The 16585-nt window shown below is 37.2% G+C and overlaps 1 protein-coding gene across 2 annotated transcripts in view; it reads left to right on the top strand.

Moving 5' to 3' along the window:
• The window catches only part of MYOM1 (myomesin 1), a 66349-nt gene that overhangs the window by 31141 nt on the left and 18623 nt on the right, over positions 1 to 16585 (top strand). The window contains exons 14-24 of one of the 2 annotated variants that reach the window (XM_031052859.2): positions 1041 to 1224; positions 2285 to 2459; positions 4697 to 4818; positions 5742 to 5759; positions 7717 to 7913; positions 8652 to 8778; positions 9530 to 9714; positions 11061 to 11175; positions 14290 to 14446; positions 15473 to 15579; positions 15701 to 15745. In XM_031052859.2, coding sequence (XP_030908719.2) covers positions 1041 to 1224; positions 2285 to 2459; positions 4697 to 4818; positions 5742 to 5759; positions 7717 to 7913; positions 8652 to 8778; positions 9530 to 9714; positions 11061 to 11175; positions 14290 to 14446; positions 15473 to 15579; positions 15701 to 15745 — 1432 coding nt within the window. The remainder of the gene's footprint in view (positions 1 to 1040; positions 1225 to 2284; positions 2460 to 4696; positions 4819 to 5741; positions 5760 to 7716; positions 7914 to 8651; positions 8779 to 9529; positions 9715 to 11060; positions 11176 to 14289; positions 14447 to 15472; positions 15580 to 15700; positions 15746 to 16585) is intronic. The other variant, XM_031052860.2, reaches the window with a different exon arrangement.

Here is a 16585-nt window from a genome sequence, read left to right as displayed (position 1 = left end):
TTTTAAATACATATATAAAAAAAATTGTGTAAAGGAAAGCTTGTCTGGTGGGACAGATTGTTTGGACAGAGGAATTCTGCCAGAGATTCCTGGCATCAGCACTTTCTCCTGCAGCTGCCTTTTCATATTTATCCTCTACATCACCTTTCCATTTGTTTCACCAACTCAAAAAAGATGACAAAATTTATTTTCCAGAGCAGAATCAGTTTTAATTTCAGTGTCCTGCTTTTCTGAGTCATTTTTGCATGGCCACTAGCCTAGAAAATTCTTCATGCCATCACCCTTTTTACTTGTATCTTCATGGTTCACAAACTTATCGATGCTTTTCCTTATCATCCTAGAGGTGTCATGAAGCAAGACATAAATATCTTCCCATTATGTGTTTTTCATCTCTCCCACAAAATCTGGTCTAAATAAGTGAGTTTCACTTAGCAACAGACTTAGAGTGGATGAATATATGAATTTTGAGTTTCCATGTAAGAAAGCTTTTTAATAACCTCTTGCATGCCGAGTACTGAGTAATAATGTCACATAGGCAGATAATGTTCTGCTGAGAATTTGAAATCCCTCAGAAACCAAAACCATTACTTGAAATTTCCCTTAATGTAAATCAGGCAAAAATTATTCACTAATATTAATGGTATAAGTGATCATTAGGCGTGACACAACAGCATCTAGAAGCAATGTGGTAATATTAGACTTCTGTTCTTTGGATGATGTTGAATGTCTGCAAAACTTATTTTGAAAGTGGTCCAGAACTGGATGCAATTAATAATAACATCACTTACTGGCAGTGAAGAGGAGTTTAGCTTTGATATATAAAACCCAGTAAGCTTTTATGTGCGTTTTCTGGAGTAGGTGGACATCTGGCAGACTCATAAGCTTTGAAAGATGCTCATTCTGTGGAAAGGCCCAAAAAAGGAACATGACTTCTCCATAGCAGACATGCATTTGGTGGTCCAGGTAGAAAGTCTTATTGTGTTAGACACTCAGCTTTTAGGGACTTCTGTTCCAAACATGGCTTCTGGGTTTGACTGCAGTGCGTTGCTGGCACAGAGGACTGGCAAAGGGTGAACACCGAGATCCCTGTGAAGTCCCCTCGTTTTGCAGTTTTTGATTTGGCTGAAGGCAAATCCTACTGCTTCCGAGTTCGCTGTTGCAATTCAGCTGGAATTGGTGAACCTTCAGAAGCAACTGAAGCCACTGTTGTGGATGACAAACTCGGTAAGTGTGTGGTCATATGTATTAGATTTTCTTTTCAGTTTATGATGTAATTGTTTTGTCTGAAGACAGATAGCTGCTCAGTGTATAATTCAATTATTAAAAGCAGTCAGTGATTTATTCCCTTTAGCTAAAAGAATTTTGTTTTTTGTTGTTGAACCTTTAACATGTAGTCAAATGAAAGATGCAAACTAAGGGAATTAATCTGTGAATAACGATGCCAAGATCTGCAAAGGCTGCAAATAGTGAAAGAAAATGAAAACTCAAGAAGGTACAAAAATGTTTTGTTTTACTTAGAGTCTTCATTGAAAATAATCCCAGACATCAGTAGAGTATAACCTTCCTTGTTTGCCAAATTAAACAAAAGTGAAGAATTTAATACTAACATGAATGCAGAGACTATTTCCACTGGAAGAGAAGCCAAGATGTTCACCACAGTAAATCACCAGTACCTACATCTACATTAGCAATATGTTTCCAAACAGCAATGCAGATTTCAATCCAGTTTCCAGATTGCCTCTTTTTACTTCATACTGCCTGAGTTTTCAGAACAGTTTGATGCACATGAGCTACATTCGTTAAGAAATGTCAAACAGCTCTTTTCAAATAACACTTTAGATGCATTTTGCTATTTAACAGGGGCATTGGTTTCTGACTTATTCTGTGGGCTACACAGATCTTCAGTGTGTACCTTACACATTTTTCCATTTAGAAGGCTCAAAATCACATTTCTGTGTAGATGTTCAGCACAAGGGAATACATTAAATCTAATTTTATGGAAATGTGCTGAATTACAGGCTATAGAGAAGTAAAGAACCTCACCAACAAAGGCTTGAACCTATTGATCCTGTCCTGTTGTTGCTTAACCTGTCAGGTTATTTAATTTAAATCAGAGGAGTTTTTTGAGGGTTAAATCTGTATTAGTCATGCTAATATAAGAATATAGAATTAATATTCTACCAAGAATTCTATAGAATGAATGTCAAGAATAGAATGTCATCCTGATTTTATTTGTAGATTTTGACTGGCTGGTTACTAATTTTTTTCTGTTTCTCTCTCACAGATGTTCCCAAAGCTCCTGGACGTATTATGCCAATTAGGAATACAGATACCTCAGTTGTTGTCACTTGGGCTGAGCCCCCAGATGCCAAGGAGCTGGTTGGGTACTACATTGAGTCAAGTGTAGTTGGATCTGGTCACTGGGAACCATGCAATAACAATCCAGTGAAAGGCACAAGGTAATGGATTTCCAAGCATGGAAATTATGGTCACCAATTTTTTATTTACTGGATTTATGTGCTTTCCAGACATTACTAGTAATAGTAAAGTTAATCACTCTGTGGTAGCCAGCAGGCTAGAATCACTCTTGCTGGCGAAGTTTGTAAGAAGTTATAAAAGTGTATTTCAAACTGTGAGCCTGGTCCAAAATGAATTTATAATCAATCTTATGTCAGAAACAGTCAAAGGGCAAGGGAAATGTGGACATTGCTAGTGAAGAAAAGAGAAGCTCTTAGCTTCTCTTTGCTCTTTTCAATAGCACAATAGCCATTTGCTATTGTACAGCCTATCAGTCTGATGAAAAATAGTACAGTGAGGAATGGCTGAAATTACAAGTGTGGAAAACTGAACTACATAATGTTTGGAAGCAAAGTCTTATGTTTTGGAAAACAGCTGTAAACGTTTCTGAACTGTGTATCTAGAATGTCAGGAGGACTTGTGGACTATATCACACTAGCAACATTACTTTCTAACTACTCTTTCACTTGCAGTTATCAAGATATTAATGAACACTCTTCAATATTTAGTATAAACTCACATTTCTTACTGACATGAAGCTCAGTCTCTATTCAGAAAAATAATCAAGACTTAAAACTTTGCAAACTAAATCAGATTTGGTTTTGTTTGAGTAAGGATGTAATCTTCAAAGTCTAAAAGGATAATTGCAGAACTTGATCTCAAGTGGACTGATGTCAATGCAGAAGCAGCCTCTACTTATTATGATTGATTTGGCTTATTTGTAATTGCTATCCATGACAACCCTTATTACAATAAGTATGGAGCTGCTAAATACTCTTGGACCAACTTTGTTTTTAAAAAGGCATTTTAAATACTTTGTGTATCAAAAATACCTAAATCCCCACTTGCTTGAACACAAGCACAACAATCTCCTGTAAGCATTCTTTTGTGCATTTATATTGCAATACTTGCATGTGCTAATTTATATATTTTCATATATATTTCAATGACTTATAGTGTGGTTATATCAAGTGTTGGTGAAGTTTCATGCTGTTTTCATATTTAAAATATGAAACGTAAACTTTATTCACCATAAAAATAGAAACAGTGTTCTGAGATACAACATACTGTGATGCAGCTACACTGCTTAGGTTCCTATCACTGCATTTACAGTCAGTGTGATGTAATGTAGGATGCAGCCTCGCATAGGCTGTCTGTTAACTCTTGGCTTTTCTGATTGAATCAATCTCAGAGCATTAGCTGTAGCTCATAGTTTGCATTATGCAGCATAGTTTAATCTTTTGAAATCTGTTTTCTGCATGCATCTTGGTGAAAGCAAATAATTTTGAAAAGCCTGTCAGAATGAGTAGGAAAAATACTGCTCTGAAAATATGAATTCAGGTTGGGTTTTTTTCCTAAAATAAACTGTTAACTTTGAAATACATTTTATTTTCCCCACTATATTTGCTTCAAACATCATTGCATGATGCCAGCATTAGCAGTGCAAGACATGACATTATGAAGTAGAACAAAGAAAATACACTTCAAATAACTATTCTAAAATAAGTTTTGTTTTAAATAAAACATTGGCATTTTTAAAACACAATTTTTCCAATATAAATTATTCCTGCCTTGGGAAATGCTGTTTTCCGAGTGGACACTAGACAAAATCTATGAGATTTTTAATGTAATCATTAGGTAACTCACTAGATTATTGTGTCATGTGTAGAAGCAAAAATGAGATAAAAAATTAGGCACTTTTTAGCTCTTGTACTATGCATTGTAATGTTTTTGAACACTGCAATTTGTCATCTATTATTGGAAGTGAAACATGGGAACTTGTGCTACAGGTGTCTCTTACGTCATTACGATATTTCACAGAGTAACATAGATGTTATTTCTGCAGCTTTTTGCATTTTTTCCATTAGGAAGTATGGACTTTATATACTAACACAGAAGTAAGGTAAACCCTCTGGTAACAGAAATACTTGAACAGTCTTAAGAAGGAAAGAGTCTTGGTAAATGGTTTATCTGAAGAGACATGGTTTTAGACATTTGAATTAGGTGCTTAAATCCATTCTACATTTTCTGGGCTTCATTTAAGTCACTGGGGTCATGGTTTATCCTCAGTTTTCAGAAATGAGAATACATTTTATGGAAGAAATTATTTCTTTTCCCATTTAAGATTTCTATGTTCTTCATAATACTTTCTAAGTATTCCTTCACTGATTTGTTTTAGATTCATTTGCCACGGGCTTGTCAATGGTGAGAAGTACATTTTCAGAGTCAGAGCTGTTAATGCAGCAGGGCTCAGTGAATTTTCAGAGGATTCAGAGCCTATACAAGTGGAAGCAGCCATTGGTAAGCTCTTTGCCGTTGCTCTTTTTAATGGCAAATATGTTGGGTTTTAATTAAGAGGTTTTCAGCAACTATTTGTAACTAATTGTTTTGTTTCACAATGCTGTCCACAAATAATAATTTATCCATAGATCCTATGGCCTCACAGCCGTAGTTTCACAGTCACTGCACTCTTTTAGACTCTTCACCCTCACCATCCAGTCTTCTCCAAGTGTTTCTTGTGAACCACTGTAAGAGAGCACTGCCAAGTTCACTGCATAGGTATCCTGGAAAATGGAATGTCATTCTGACTCCGTAATGTGGTATATATCATCTCTAATGCACACATCCTATATAACAGTCAGTTCCTAAGAAATTTGTCTCCATACCTAAACCTAATAATCAGTGCAATGCGTCTTTTGTAAAGCTTCTATAACCCTGTGTGTTCCCCCTTTGTTGATTAATTATTTCTGTTTGACACTTCCTGAACTAATCCATAAAGATTAATGGTATCATTGGCTAGAATAAATTGCATGTCTGCAACATCCTCACTCTCATTTGTTGAAACTGTATACCTCACAACCTTAGAGCAGAGAGATATGGCTTAGGGCAATTTTGTGAGATCATTTTGAAGGGATCAGAAATATGACTCAGAAGATCTAATACTAAAATAATCATAGCAAATAAGGATTACTATTAACTTTCCATATTTCTTCTCTTGAAAAGTATACATTACTAAAAGGGCATTACTTGTGAGCAGGTTGAGAGGTATTCTGTGAGTTTCAAATTTTTGTGAATTTAAGATTAACATTTTGTGTACAAAACCTGTGATTTGTCATACTTTGGCTGTATTGCTCATTGTACGCATTTCTTCATTCTGTTGACTAAATTAAGAGAAAAAATGTATTCTAATTCAAAATGTCTTTGCTGTTTTCTGGAAATTATAGGGGGAGGATTGCTTCATGGTGTGTGTCCTGAACTGAGTGGTAAAGCTGGTGGACTAACAGACCGCACTACCATCTGGGAAGGCATGCATGAGTCCTCCCAGCCTATCTTTGACACAGATGCTTTGCTAAAATGCAATGCTAAGTTTACTAGAGACACATTACCCAGTAGCTCTGACAAACTGTCAAGTACAGGGGACAGTAACATGAAAGAAATGGTTAAGGACACTGTCATATCTTCACTACGAAAAGTTGCTCCTAAGCAGGCAAGTAAGTCTCGACCTGAGGATCTTTTGACACTAGAAGAAGTGCCAAAGAAGAAAGATAAAGGTGAGAGTTAATAAAATAAATAGATTTCACTGCTTGGGTACATCTACTTCAGATGGTTGTAAGTTCTGCTCATCAGCGTCACAAGTGAACATGCTATCCAGTGGTTCATCTTCCATCGGACCCATTAAGTGCATGCTCAACTCTCCATTAAGATCATTATGCATGTAATGGTATTGGAAACCACTACAAACTTAGTGCCTACTGAAAGAGAAATATATAAATCTGTTTACTGCTTTAATAGCTTGCTTGACTACATATTAATGTAGCCAAGATACGGTATTATTTCTAAATCACTTCAGTGATTTTTTAGGACTCTTTCTTATCTCGTCTCTGTGTTATGTAAATGTGAAGGAAACAAAACTTGATTATGATGGTAAGCATGAAAATCTGTATTATGTTAGAATATAAGATTTGTGGATTTATGCCTAAGCTACAGTTTATCCTCTGAGACACAGTGCTAACAATGAATGTTGTGTTGTATCTTTAACTGACAGCAATATGTAGTGAGAAAAACCTATCAAGTTAAAGACACATGCACAAAATCATGCTTTATGTTTTCAACACCTAAACACCCATTATGCCCAAGAAATGTGGGGCTTGAATTTCATTTAAGTCCTGGTCCCTGGCCAGTGAACTGAATTCTTCCCCAGGCCTCTGAAGTGAGACTCAAAAAGCTTGTGCAAAGTGTTGAACAGAAAACAAAGCAGAGGCACCTGGAGCTAGCTGGCATTGATATAAAACATTAAAACCAAAAGCAAACATATAAGATGTAGGATTTCCACCAAAAGTAGGACTTCTGGATTACAAGTAGGGCTCTTCACTGATGCATGATATATAGAGTGTGGGCATGCATTTCCCCACCAGGTACAGAAAAGACTTTATAAGAAAATGGGTTGAGATGAAGTTAATGTTATCTTTATTGTTTAGAAAACATAAATAGAAAAAAAGATTATGCCACATATTTTTTAATGTCAGTTCCAATAACAGACATATTCCATTTCTGGTCAGTCTACAGTGCCTATGATCACGCCTTCTTCTGTTAAGGTAAGATCATGTGATGGGTGCAATGATAAAATTTGCACAGTCTGTAAATTTAAAAAAAAAATAAAAGAAGAAGAAAAAAGAATGAACAGATACAGTCCATGCTCAGAAGGGAAGAATGTGGGCCTAATAAAAAAAAGGCAAAAAACCAACCAAAACCAAAAAAACCCTGAACTAAAATTAATATTGTAGGTGGGAAAAAGGGTTTACCTTCAGCAAAAGAAAACAAATCATTGCATCTCCTTTTTTTTTTTTGCCTTTTCCTGTAATGTTAGTTTTAGTTCCTCATTTTCCACAGTTTTAATGTGAGTCCTGATCACTTACATCAGAGCTGCAATTGCAACACATTCTTTCACTATGTATCAGCTTGCTTCTCAAAAAACAAGTCATCCTGAAAACTAATTCCTATGCAGTTTGGACCTCTTCATTTGATTTATGGAAGCTTTTATCCTGCATTTCTTATTCCAACTCCAGAAACTTCCCTTGACCACATAAATTTTGTTATAATTAGGAAATGCAGGATGGGAGCCACCTGGGTGCACTAATTAAGTGCCAGTCTGATTATTGAAATATCGCTTCTTACTTACATCTATTCACATTGAAACAGCTGCTCCATCTCCACCTTACGACATCACGGTACTTGAGAGTGTTCGTGACTCGATGGTATTAGGATGGAAACAACCTAAAGTCACTGGTGGAACTGAAGTTACCGGCTACTACGTGAACTATCGTGAAGTGCTTGATGGAGTTCCTGGGAAATGGATGGAGGCCAACATTAAGGCCATTAGTGAGAGGGCATACAGGGTAAGTGGTTAACTTCTGTACTTGATGTGAGTGCAGACAGTATTTCCAAAACAGATCTCAGAGACAGATTTCGATAAGTTATGGTTCAGTGTACAGATTGCTGTTCAGAGGGGTTTATACCCATGATGATACATTTATTCAGTTCTATTAAACTTCTCTGCAAAACTGTTTGTACACTGATCTGATAGTCTGGCACCAACTCTTGTCTGTGAATTCACTACTCTAGGCATGACCAATTTTTTATGTCGTGCCCTCAAGCATTCCTACTGGGTTTGGTGGACCTACCCCAGTTCTTACTGGTGCTGGAAACAGCTGTGTACCAGCTGCACTTTGTGATCAGTTCTTGACCTAATTTAGAGATAGTGCTAGCTACAACCTTTTTGAGCTGCTTTACAAATGGAAATCAGTGCCAGGACTGAGTTTCACCCTACTGTGAGGACAAGTCTTGCCTTAAGTGAACTTGCTTGTATTATGAGACAGATTAATATGACTGTTGTGCAATACACTGCTCCTTTCCTGACTACCCAAGTGTCTATTAATGGGAAAAGTGGCTTGAAGTTTGGTGTGCTAAGACCACTCACATATGCTCCACCACTGATCAGAGGAAAAGCCAGGATAGTTATTGCCTTATGTATGATGTCAATAATGCTTTTATCTCTTCATGCACACAACACCTGTTCATGTGTTCAATAAAGCCTTAATCCAAAGTTAATAAGTACCATCTTATTGATTATGCAGATTCAAAACCTGAAGGAAAACATGGTGTACCAGTTCCAGGTAGCTGCTGCTAACCTGGCAGGGGTTGGGACACCTTCCCAACCCAGCCAGCCCTTCAAATGTGAAGAATGGACCATTGCTGTACCTGGTAGGATCCTGAGTGGGAGGTGGAGGTTACTCACTGCTCAAGGGTGCTCTGTAATCAATTATCCATCAAAGTTCTCAAAGCCTTCAGTTTCCAGAGGAGTCAAAAGGCACTGAAGTTCATACCCAGGCTTGAGTCTCCATCACTCTGATGCAGTACATTTACAATGGCATATTAAACAACTCCTATGTAATGAACAGCATTTTACAACCCCTTGTACTTTCATTATCTTTCCTGCTTGGTTCCTGTACTGTGTCTGCCACTTTGCTTCCTATTGTAAATGGTAGACGTAAATATCTGTCTAAGGTGCAAGGCAGAGAATAATGAGGTAATGAGGTCCTGTAACCCTTGTCTAAATGTATCACTTCAAGGCCAGATTGCTGGCCTGTTGACACTTGTTGAAATGAATGAAAACAACCTCTATCAACTTCAGTGGACTTTAGAGCAGTTCTTGAAGCAGCACATCAGCTTAATAATTAACTTATTTCCCTGAGTCAGGAGATTATTTGTCAGTTTTGTTTGTTCATGAGTATTTGATCAAGATACAAGTCTCAGCAAGTTGGATTGTTTTTTGGGATAGTCTTTTTAATAGGCATAGGTTGTATTTATATCACATCTAGATATGACACAGAGGAGTTGCCCATGTTATGCCAGCTCTGGGTGTACAACATGTCTAGTTTTGGATTCTGAAGTTTTATGCATTAGCCACTTTGAGATTTGTTTTGATACCACAACTCCAACTTTTACCTTTCAGGGCCACCTCATGATGTCACATGCTCAGAAGTTAGGCAGGACTCTTTGGTTTTACTGTGGAAGGAACCAGTTTATACAGGCCGTAGTCCCATAGTTGGTTATTATGTTGATATGAAGGAAACTGAAGCAAAGGAGGATTGCTGGAAGAGTGTCAATGAGAAGCCACTTCAAAATAAATACTTGAAGGTAAACAGCTTAAGATTCAAATACTGGTATAACAGTATAACCTTGATGAAGTCAGCCTTCAACAGCATCATCATGTTCTGATCATGGTTCCATTTAATGAAATAGTAGGTTATGTTGTGTTGAGGATATACACAATGTACATCTGTATAGTCAGAGAAGACAGTAACTCAGAAGATAATCTGGTATGACAAACTTAAAAGTAAAAGAAAGCGCTGCTAAATTCAAATACCATTCTGTAACACAGGAGGCGTCCCTAGCATTTTCTGGCCCAAAGGGCAAGATAGATGTCACTACACAAAAGCAGATAGCATAAAACTAGATGTTATGATAATGTGGAGGTTCTTTAGGATACAAAGTACCATCTGCTCACATTTCACAGTAAGTTAAACCCAAGCTTTGTGCACTGTTATGTCTCATCATTTTGTGGAATGACTTCTAAATAAAGAGTCAGCAGTGTCTCAGTTCTAGAGATATACCTGAAGTAGGTTTGCTAGTTATATGCTTTTCAGAATATTTGAAAGACAGCTCACTTTAAAGTGTGATACTTTCATATGTTTTAAAGGAGTATTAACAGGTGTTATAATGTATGATTCCTCAAGTCACTACAATTAAATCTGTACAATTAACTGCTCTCCTGTTTCTAAATAAGTATAGCTGGCATTTATTACTCTGATAATTTCATTTTTAAACGACAGAATTTACCTGCAGTAAAAGACTGTGATGTTTCAGAGGTTAATGTAAATAAGTTTAAAACATCCTATTCAGTAACAATGCTCCTTTTGCAAAGAAATCATAGAATCATAGAATGGTTAGAGTTGGAAAGGACCTTAAATATCAGGTAGTTCCAATCCCCCTGACATAGGCAGGGATACCTTTCACTAGACCAGGTTGCTCAAAGTCCCGTCCAACCTGGCCTTGAACACTGCTGTGAATGGGGCAGCCACAACCTGTGCCAGTGCCTCACCATCCTCACAGTAAAGAATTTCTTCCTAATGTCTAATCTAAACCTTCCTTCTTTCAGCTTAAAGCCATTCTTCCTTGTCCTATCACTACATGCCCCTCTAGATTTCTTGTAGGCCTCCTTTAGTAATGATGCTGTCTAAATATTAGCTATGTATACATGGAAGAAGCAAGCCATACAGATTAGTCATGTCATTCTGGAACTGAAAAAAAAAAAAAAACAACAAAAAAGGAAGAAATACTTCAAATATTTGTCAACTGGAAAAGAAGCAAAGCAAAAAAAGAAAGGAAATATAATTGTTAAGTATTCAGAATGATCTGTAATAAGCATGAAATTAAAATTAGTGTTTTGTAACACATGGTGCATGTATATGTGCTCCTTCCAGATAGGTGGCCTAAAACAAGGTGTGAGCTATGTGTTTCGTGTGCGAGCAACGAACCAGGCTGGTGTTGGGAAACCATCAGACGTCACGAGTCCTGTTGTAGCTGAAACACGACCAGGTTTGTTAGAAGTACTTCCTCTTTTTCATCATATTTAAATAGGTTCCTGTTTGTGTTTACATACAGGCTGCATGCGAGCAGCCCCACCCCTCTCAAGTCAAACTTTTTCTAAGTAGGAAATGAGCTGTGGGTCATACCTTACTTTCTTGTCTGGAACACTTTTATGTCGGAACAGATTTTCTTACCTAACTACAGCTTCAGGAATATAAAAAAATACAATAAAATTGTAAGATTTGCGTATATCATTTGCATAAGTAGAGACCCACTAGGATCAGCTCAACCACAAAATAGTACATATGTAGATTTTACCTATCTTATTTTCCTTTTCTTAACCTAGTAATGTACCTGAGAAAAGGGTACAAGAAATTACTTTTTTTTCCCTTGGCCTTTGAAATAAAGGCTCTAAAAACATAATGCTGTCACTTTGGAGACCCCTGTCAGTAGGAATTCAAGTGCAACTGTTTGCTGGAGTCACCCTTGAAGGTTGGTTCCATATCTGCAGATACAGCATCCACAAAGGTAATCTCCTAAAAAGTACTAAGAAAGGACAAAAGGCATATTAAAAAACCTCTTTTGGAAAGCAGCCTCTTGGTGAGGCTTCTGCCTTTCTCACTCAAAACACACAAATCTCAAGACCAATCATACAGTTTTATTTTTTAAATTACCACAAGTGTTTTGTTGTTGCCCAGTGAATGCTGCCTTTATCACCATTTTGGATAGAGACAAAATATTGTCAGGTGTCTCCAGACAATTCCTGCTGGAAATTTGCTTTTGACAAATGTGTAAAATATCAAAACAACTGAGCTTTCTAATTAGAGAATGTAAGTAAAGACTATCCAAATGAAAATATTTGCTTTAATGCGAATTGTACCAATTGTCTTTATGCAGTGAAATGTGTAAATATAATTATGTGATACTTTGCATCCACTTTTTCTTGTTTGAAAACCACATTTAATTTTTACAGTTATCTCCTAAAATTTAGTTAAAAAAATATACCCCACCAATCCAGGCTACTTTTGAGCTGTAAACTTGTCTTTAGACAAAAGTACTTTGGTGCGTGTGGACCTCACAGGAAATAGAGTAAACCCAAGAGCAGACTGCAGCTGTTCCCCATTGCTGCCCTTAATCCTTGTGCATCTTGGTGCAAAGCAAAGTCAGATTCTGCTCCTGCATCAGTCACTTGAGAAGGGCTTGAACCTCAGAAATTATTGAAACCCTGTCTCATTCAACTTTTCTGATTAGCTGCATTCAAAATGGTACCATTAACTAGTGTTTTGAAGATTTTATATGACATCTAAGCATTTTATTTCTCGCAATGACTTCAAGAGAAGCTCTGAATGATATGTTGAAACCACTGAGCTATCTAGAGGAGAGAAATTAAGACTGCTTCTACTACAGGGGTCTCTTTGGCTCTACTTTGTAGGATTGGTGGAGAATTCTGGTCAGTAATTTAAAAAGATTTTTTTTTACTTATATAACTATATATAAATATTACAGGTAAACACCTGTAAACACTTCTGGAAATAAATGCAATACATTGTTATAAAAATGACAATACCTTAAAACAAATATAAAAGATCCTGTCCTTCAAATGAACATTCTGGCTGTAATTCTTTGCACATTGCATAATCTGCCATCAAAAGATTTGTGTGCTGATGATCTACAGGAAACAAAACACTACCATATGTCAAGTGATGAATATGCATATAAAAATTAAATTATAGAAAAATAGCAAATATGCTGCTGCCTGGTAAAATATTTGTGTACCTTAGATTTCATTTATCATATATTGGTACTTAGTGTGCTTTCTTGCTGTGAGGGCTGGTAAGTAACAGTAACAAAATTGGAATATTAATCTCATTTTCCATTAAATGGTTATGGCAGATTATAAATACTAAGAAAGCTGCATGTACAGAAGTTGTCATTACAGGAGCTACACACAATGCTGGAAAGGATGTTGTATAGTATTAGGATGATGAAACACAGAAATCTGCTTGTATGCTTGAGGCTCATTAAGAATTATGCTAAAAATAAAGCATTTAATCTTAATGTCAGGAATAAGGATTTAGTTTTTAAGGTACAATACTTTGTGGAGAAAGTGTGTCATTAGCATTCTAGGCAGCCCAGAACTGTCTTAGGCTAAGTAATATAACATGAGTGTCTTATTCAGACGGGAGACCCAGCTCAGAGCTGTTCAGAAAAGGAGTCTGGATGTTCTCCAGCACCTCTCAGTGCACAAGTCCTCCCTGACATTCTGACAAGTTGTTGAAATGAAAGTTAACACCACAGACGATGAGCTTGCCCGGCTGCCCAAATCCCAGACAAAATTCCCTCAGCTTTACTGGTGTGCAAGGAGGCACGATAGAAGTGCCTTCAGGTTTCTGACCTGGTATTTGTCCCCAGAGACTTTTAAAAGACAAACTGGGTCACTTTATCCATCTCAAGGACTTTAGGTACTGGCAAAACAGGGTGGGCAACTTAAGTAGCTAATTACAAATATTCACTGCTTTGTAGGCTCAGGATTAATGCTGCAGACAGTGGCAGGGCTGGATGCCAAGCACAGCAATTAAACCAACCTCCCGGAGTGAAGCCAGTGCTACCGAAAATGTGCCTCTATTGCACAAGTGTTCACTGCTGCAGCAACTCGACTGCTTCCTCTTCTGCCTCTGAACCTCTTTGAACACCCACAGTTGCACACAGTATTCCCCTTAGAGCTCTTATATTATTATAGAGAAAAGAATTCATGCGGCATAATGAAAGCTCTGACTGCCCTTTACCATAGAAAATATTGCTATTTAATATTTCAAACATTTAGTGGATTTAGAGGCTTCCTTTTCTTTTTTTCCCTTCAGGTTTTTACAGAACAAATATCATGACTGCCATGTGCGCTTAGGCTTGCTCAAATAAATCAGTTGATTTACAATGCTCTTTAATTTGTGGATTAGAATAAAAACTGTTCTTGAGAATTGAAAACTGAGAATGACAAAGTTTGAAGCAATTTATGTGCCAACTGAGAAAATGGCAAGGAGCTGTTTAATCCACCTCATAAATGATATCTATATAAACTTGTCTGCTGGTTTCTCTATCTGGAGTTGTCTTGTTCTGCTCTTTCAGGAACCAAGGAAGTAGAAGTTGTTGTGGATGATAATGGAGCCATTTCCTTGAACTTTGAATGTGATCAGATGTCTCCTAACTCTAAGTTTGTTTGGTCCAAGAATTATGAACCGATTGAGGATGACACTCGACTGAACATCGATACTAAAGGCGGAAAGTAAGAACCTTGGGGACAGCAATAGTCTGGTGTTTGAGAGATCTCGACAGAAATCCGTCCTTTTGGATGTATGACTCAGTCAGTTACTAAAAGGCTACTTCATGAACAGGCTGTTCTCCAGCAAGTCCATATGCAGATCATTTGTAAATTGTAGCTTGCACAAAATAAAGCAGACTTTCTACTTAGGCAATTTAGTTATGTTTAAGAACAGGGAGAGAAAATCTGTGCTCTTTCATCTTATAATTTGTCAATCAAGGCAAATTATTATTTTTTCCACTGTTGTTATTTTAATAATACATATTGTTATATTTTAATAATCCTCAAAGGATAAAGTTATCTGGCTGCTTGCAAAATGCTTTTGCCATGTAACACTGTTGCAGTCTTTGGAGGTGCTGGAGTAAGCAGGAGTCTCTTCTGCTGGCATTACAGGACCCGATTTGGAAACTTCTATAATGCTTTACAAGCCTACTCTGTTTCTTCCTGCTTTTAACAGAGAGGAAGAAATGGCAAAGGCACGGGTTCACCCTCTGAAGTGCCCATGCACTCTTCTAGTTACAGAAATCATGAGAAAAAACCCTGTGGCTCACTCACCACACTCATGGTATTGTATATGAAAATTGAATCAGCCTGTGCTTATAGCACACTTCCACATTCATCAAAGACTTGACAACATAGAATATCTGAAGTTGGGAGAGACCCTTAAGGTTGCTAGGCATGCTTGAGCTAGTTTAAACTAGCTATCTCCAGTGTTTTTGTCACTATGTTAGAGTTGTGCCATCTTCCTTTGTACCGCACATGACAGGATTCAGTGTTTTTGTCACTATATGATAGTTATGCCATCTTCATTTGTACCACACATGATAGGACCTACTCCAGTTTATAATGGACAGAGCCCCACATTTTCCTGTTCAGTCAGAGCAAAAGGTAATACAAGACTATTTTTATCTGGTGTTATAGACATAAAGAAGGGGTTTGGTTCAGACTGATCTCATCTCTTTATCAAAATGCTTGTTTGTTTTCTTAAAGGTCAAAAGCTACCTTTAAGGATCTTGGAGAAGATGATTTGGGAATTTACTCTTGTGTTGTTACAGACACTGATGGAGTTTCCTCAAGCTACACAATCGATGAAGAAGGTAGACACGACATCTATTAAGCATGCCTGTTTTGCTTTCACACCTGTTTTCCCCTGCTGCTGTGCCTCTCAGATGCATGAGGCATGCACACCTTATATTACTTCTTTTCTGTCTTTTGCAGAAATGAAACGTCTGCTTGCTCTGAGCCATGAACACAAATTCCCAAGTAAGTGAATCAAACATGTCTGTAGGGGAGAGCTTTGCATGCAGTGGGGTATCACAAAGCTCCTGTCACCATCATGTGGGGAAGTCATTACAGTAATTTCAAGTGAAAGTAGTTTTGCTTTTAAAATCTAATTTTATTTTTTCTCATTTTTTTTTTCAGTACGTTTGTATATTACTGATGTTCTTCCCAACCTGTGGCAGGCTATTGGTCTGGGCATGTAATAAGTCTATATAGCAGCAGCAAAATAAGTATTCCATTGGCTTTGTTCTACAGAACAGCCTTTTATACTTACTCAGCATACCTAACCTGTTTTGAAAACCAGAAGTTGAAAAATTCTCTAACTTTGCTCCAAATACAAGGTTAACAAAGCAGGCAACTGTATAAAATTCAGCTGTGATGATCTCTATATATAGAACTTTCCTGCTGAAAATTCATTCCCTCCCTCTTTCCTTAACACTTGACAATATGAACATCATTCCTGCAGCTTGGGATGGTATTTTTGTCAACTCTACAGACATTCCATACCTTTGTGATATCCTGCGTTATTACTAGCACAACTTGGTTATTTTCACTGCAATGCGAATAATTGGTGAAAAAAAAAATGGATTGTGTAATGAAACTTATTACACACAAAGAGATGAGACCTAAACCTGGTTTCATCTTTTCCCACAATATTCTCTTTTTTATTTTCATTCCAGTCACTAAAACTCTTGTCTAGGTTTTAACATCTTCAGCTTCGTGCATGCACTGTTGACACTTCTGCCAACTCAGCCCATATCGTGCCTCTCAGCCCAGTCAAAACTTGGCTGAAGAAATGGCCTTTTTGCCTACATCGCCTCT

The sequence above is a fragment of the Melopsittacus undulatus genome, chromosome 1 (genome assembly GCF_012275295.1).
Source record: "Melopsittacus undulatus isolate bMelUnd1 chromosome 1, bMelUnd1.mat.Z, whole genome shotgun sequence".
Classification (NCBI taxonomy): domain Eukaryota; kingdom Metazoa; phylum Chordata; class Aves; order Psittaciformes; family Psittaculidae; genus Melopsittacus; species Melopsittacus undulatus.
Note: the sequence above shows the minus strand (reverse complement) of the source record. Positions and strands in the feature narration are given on the sequence as shown.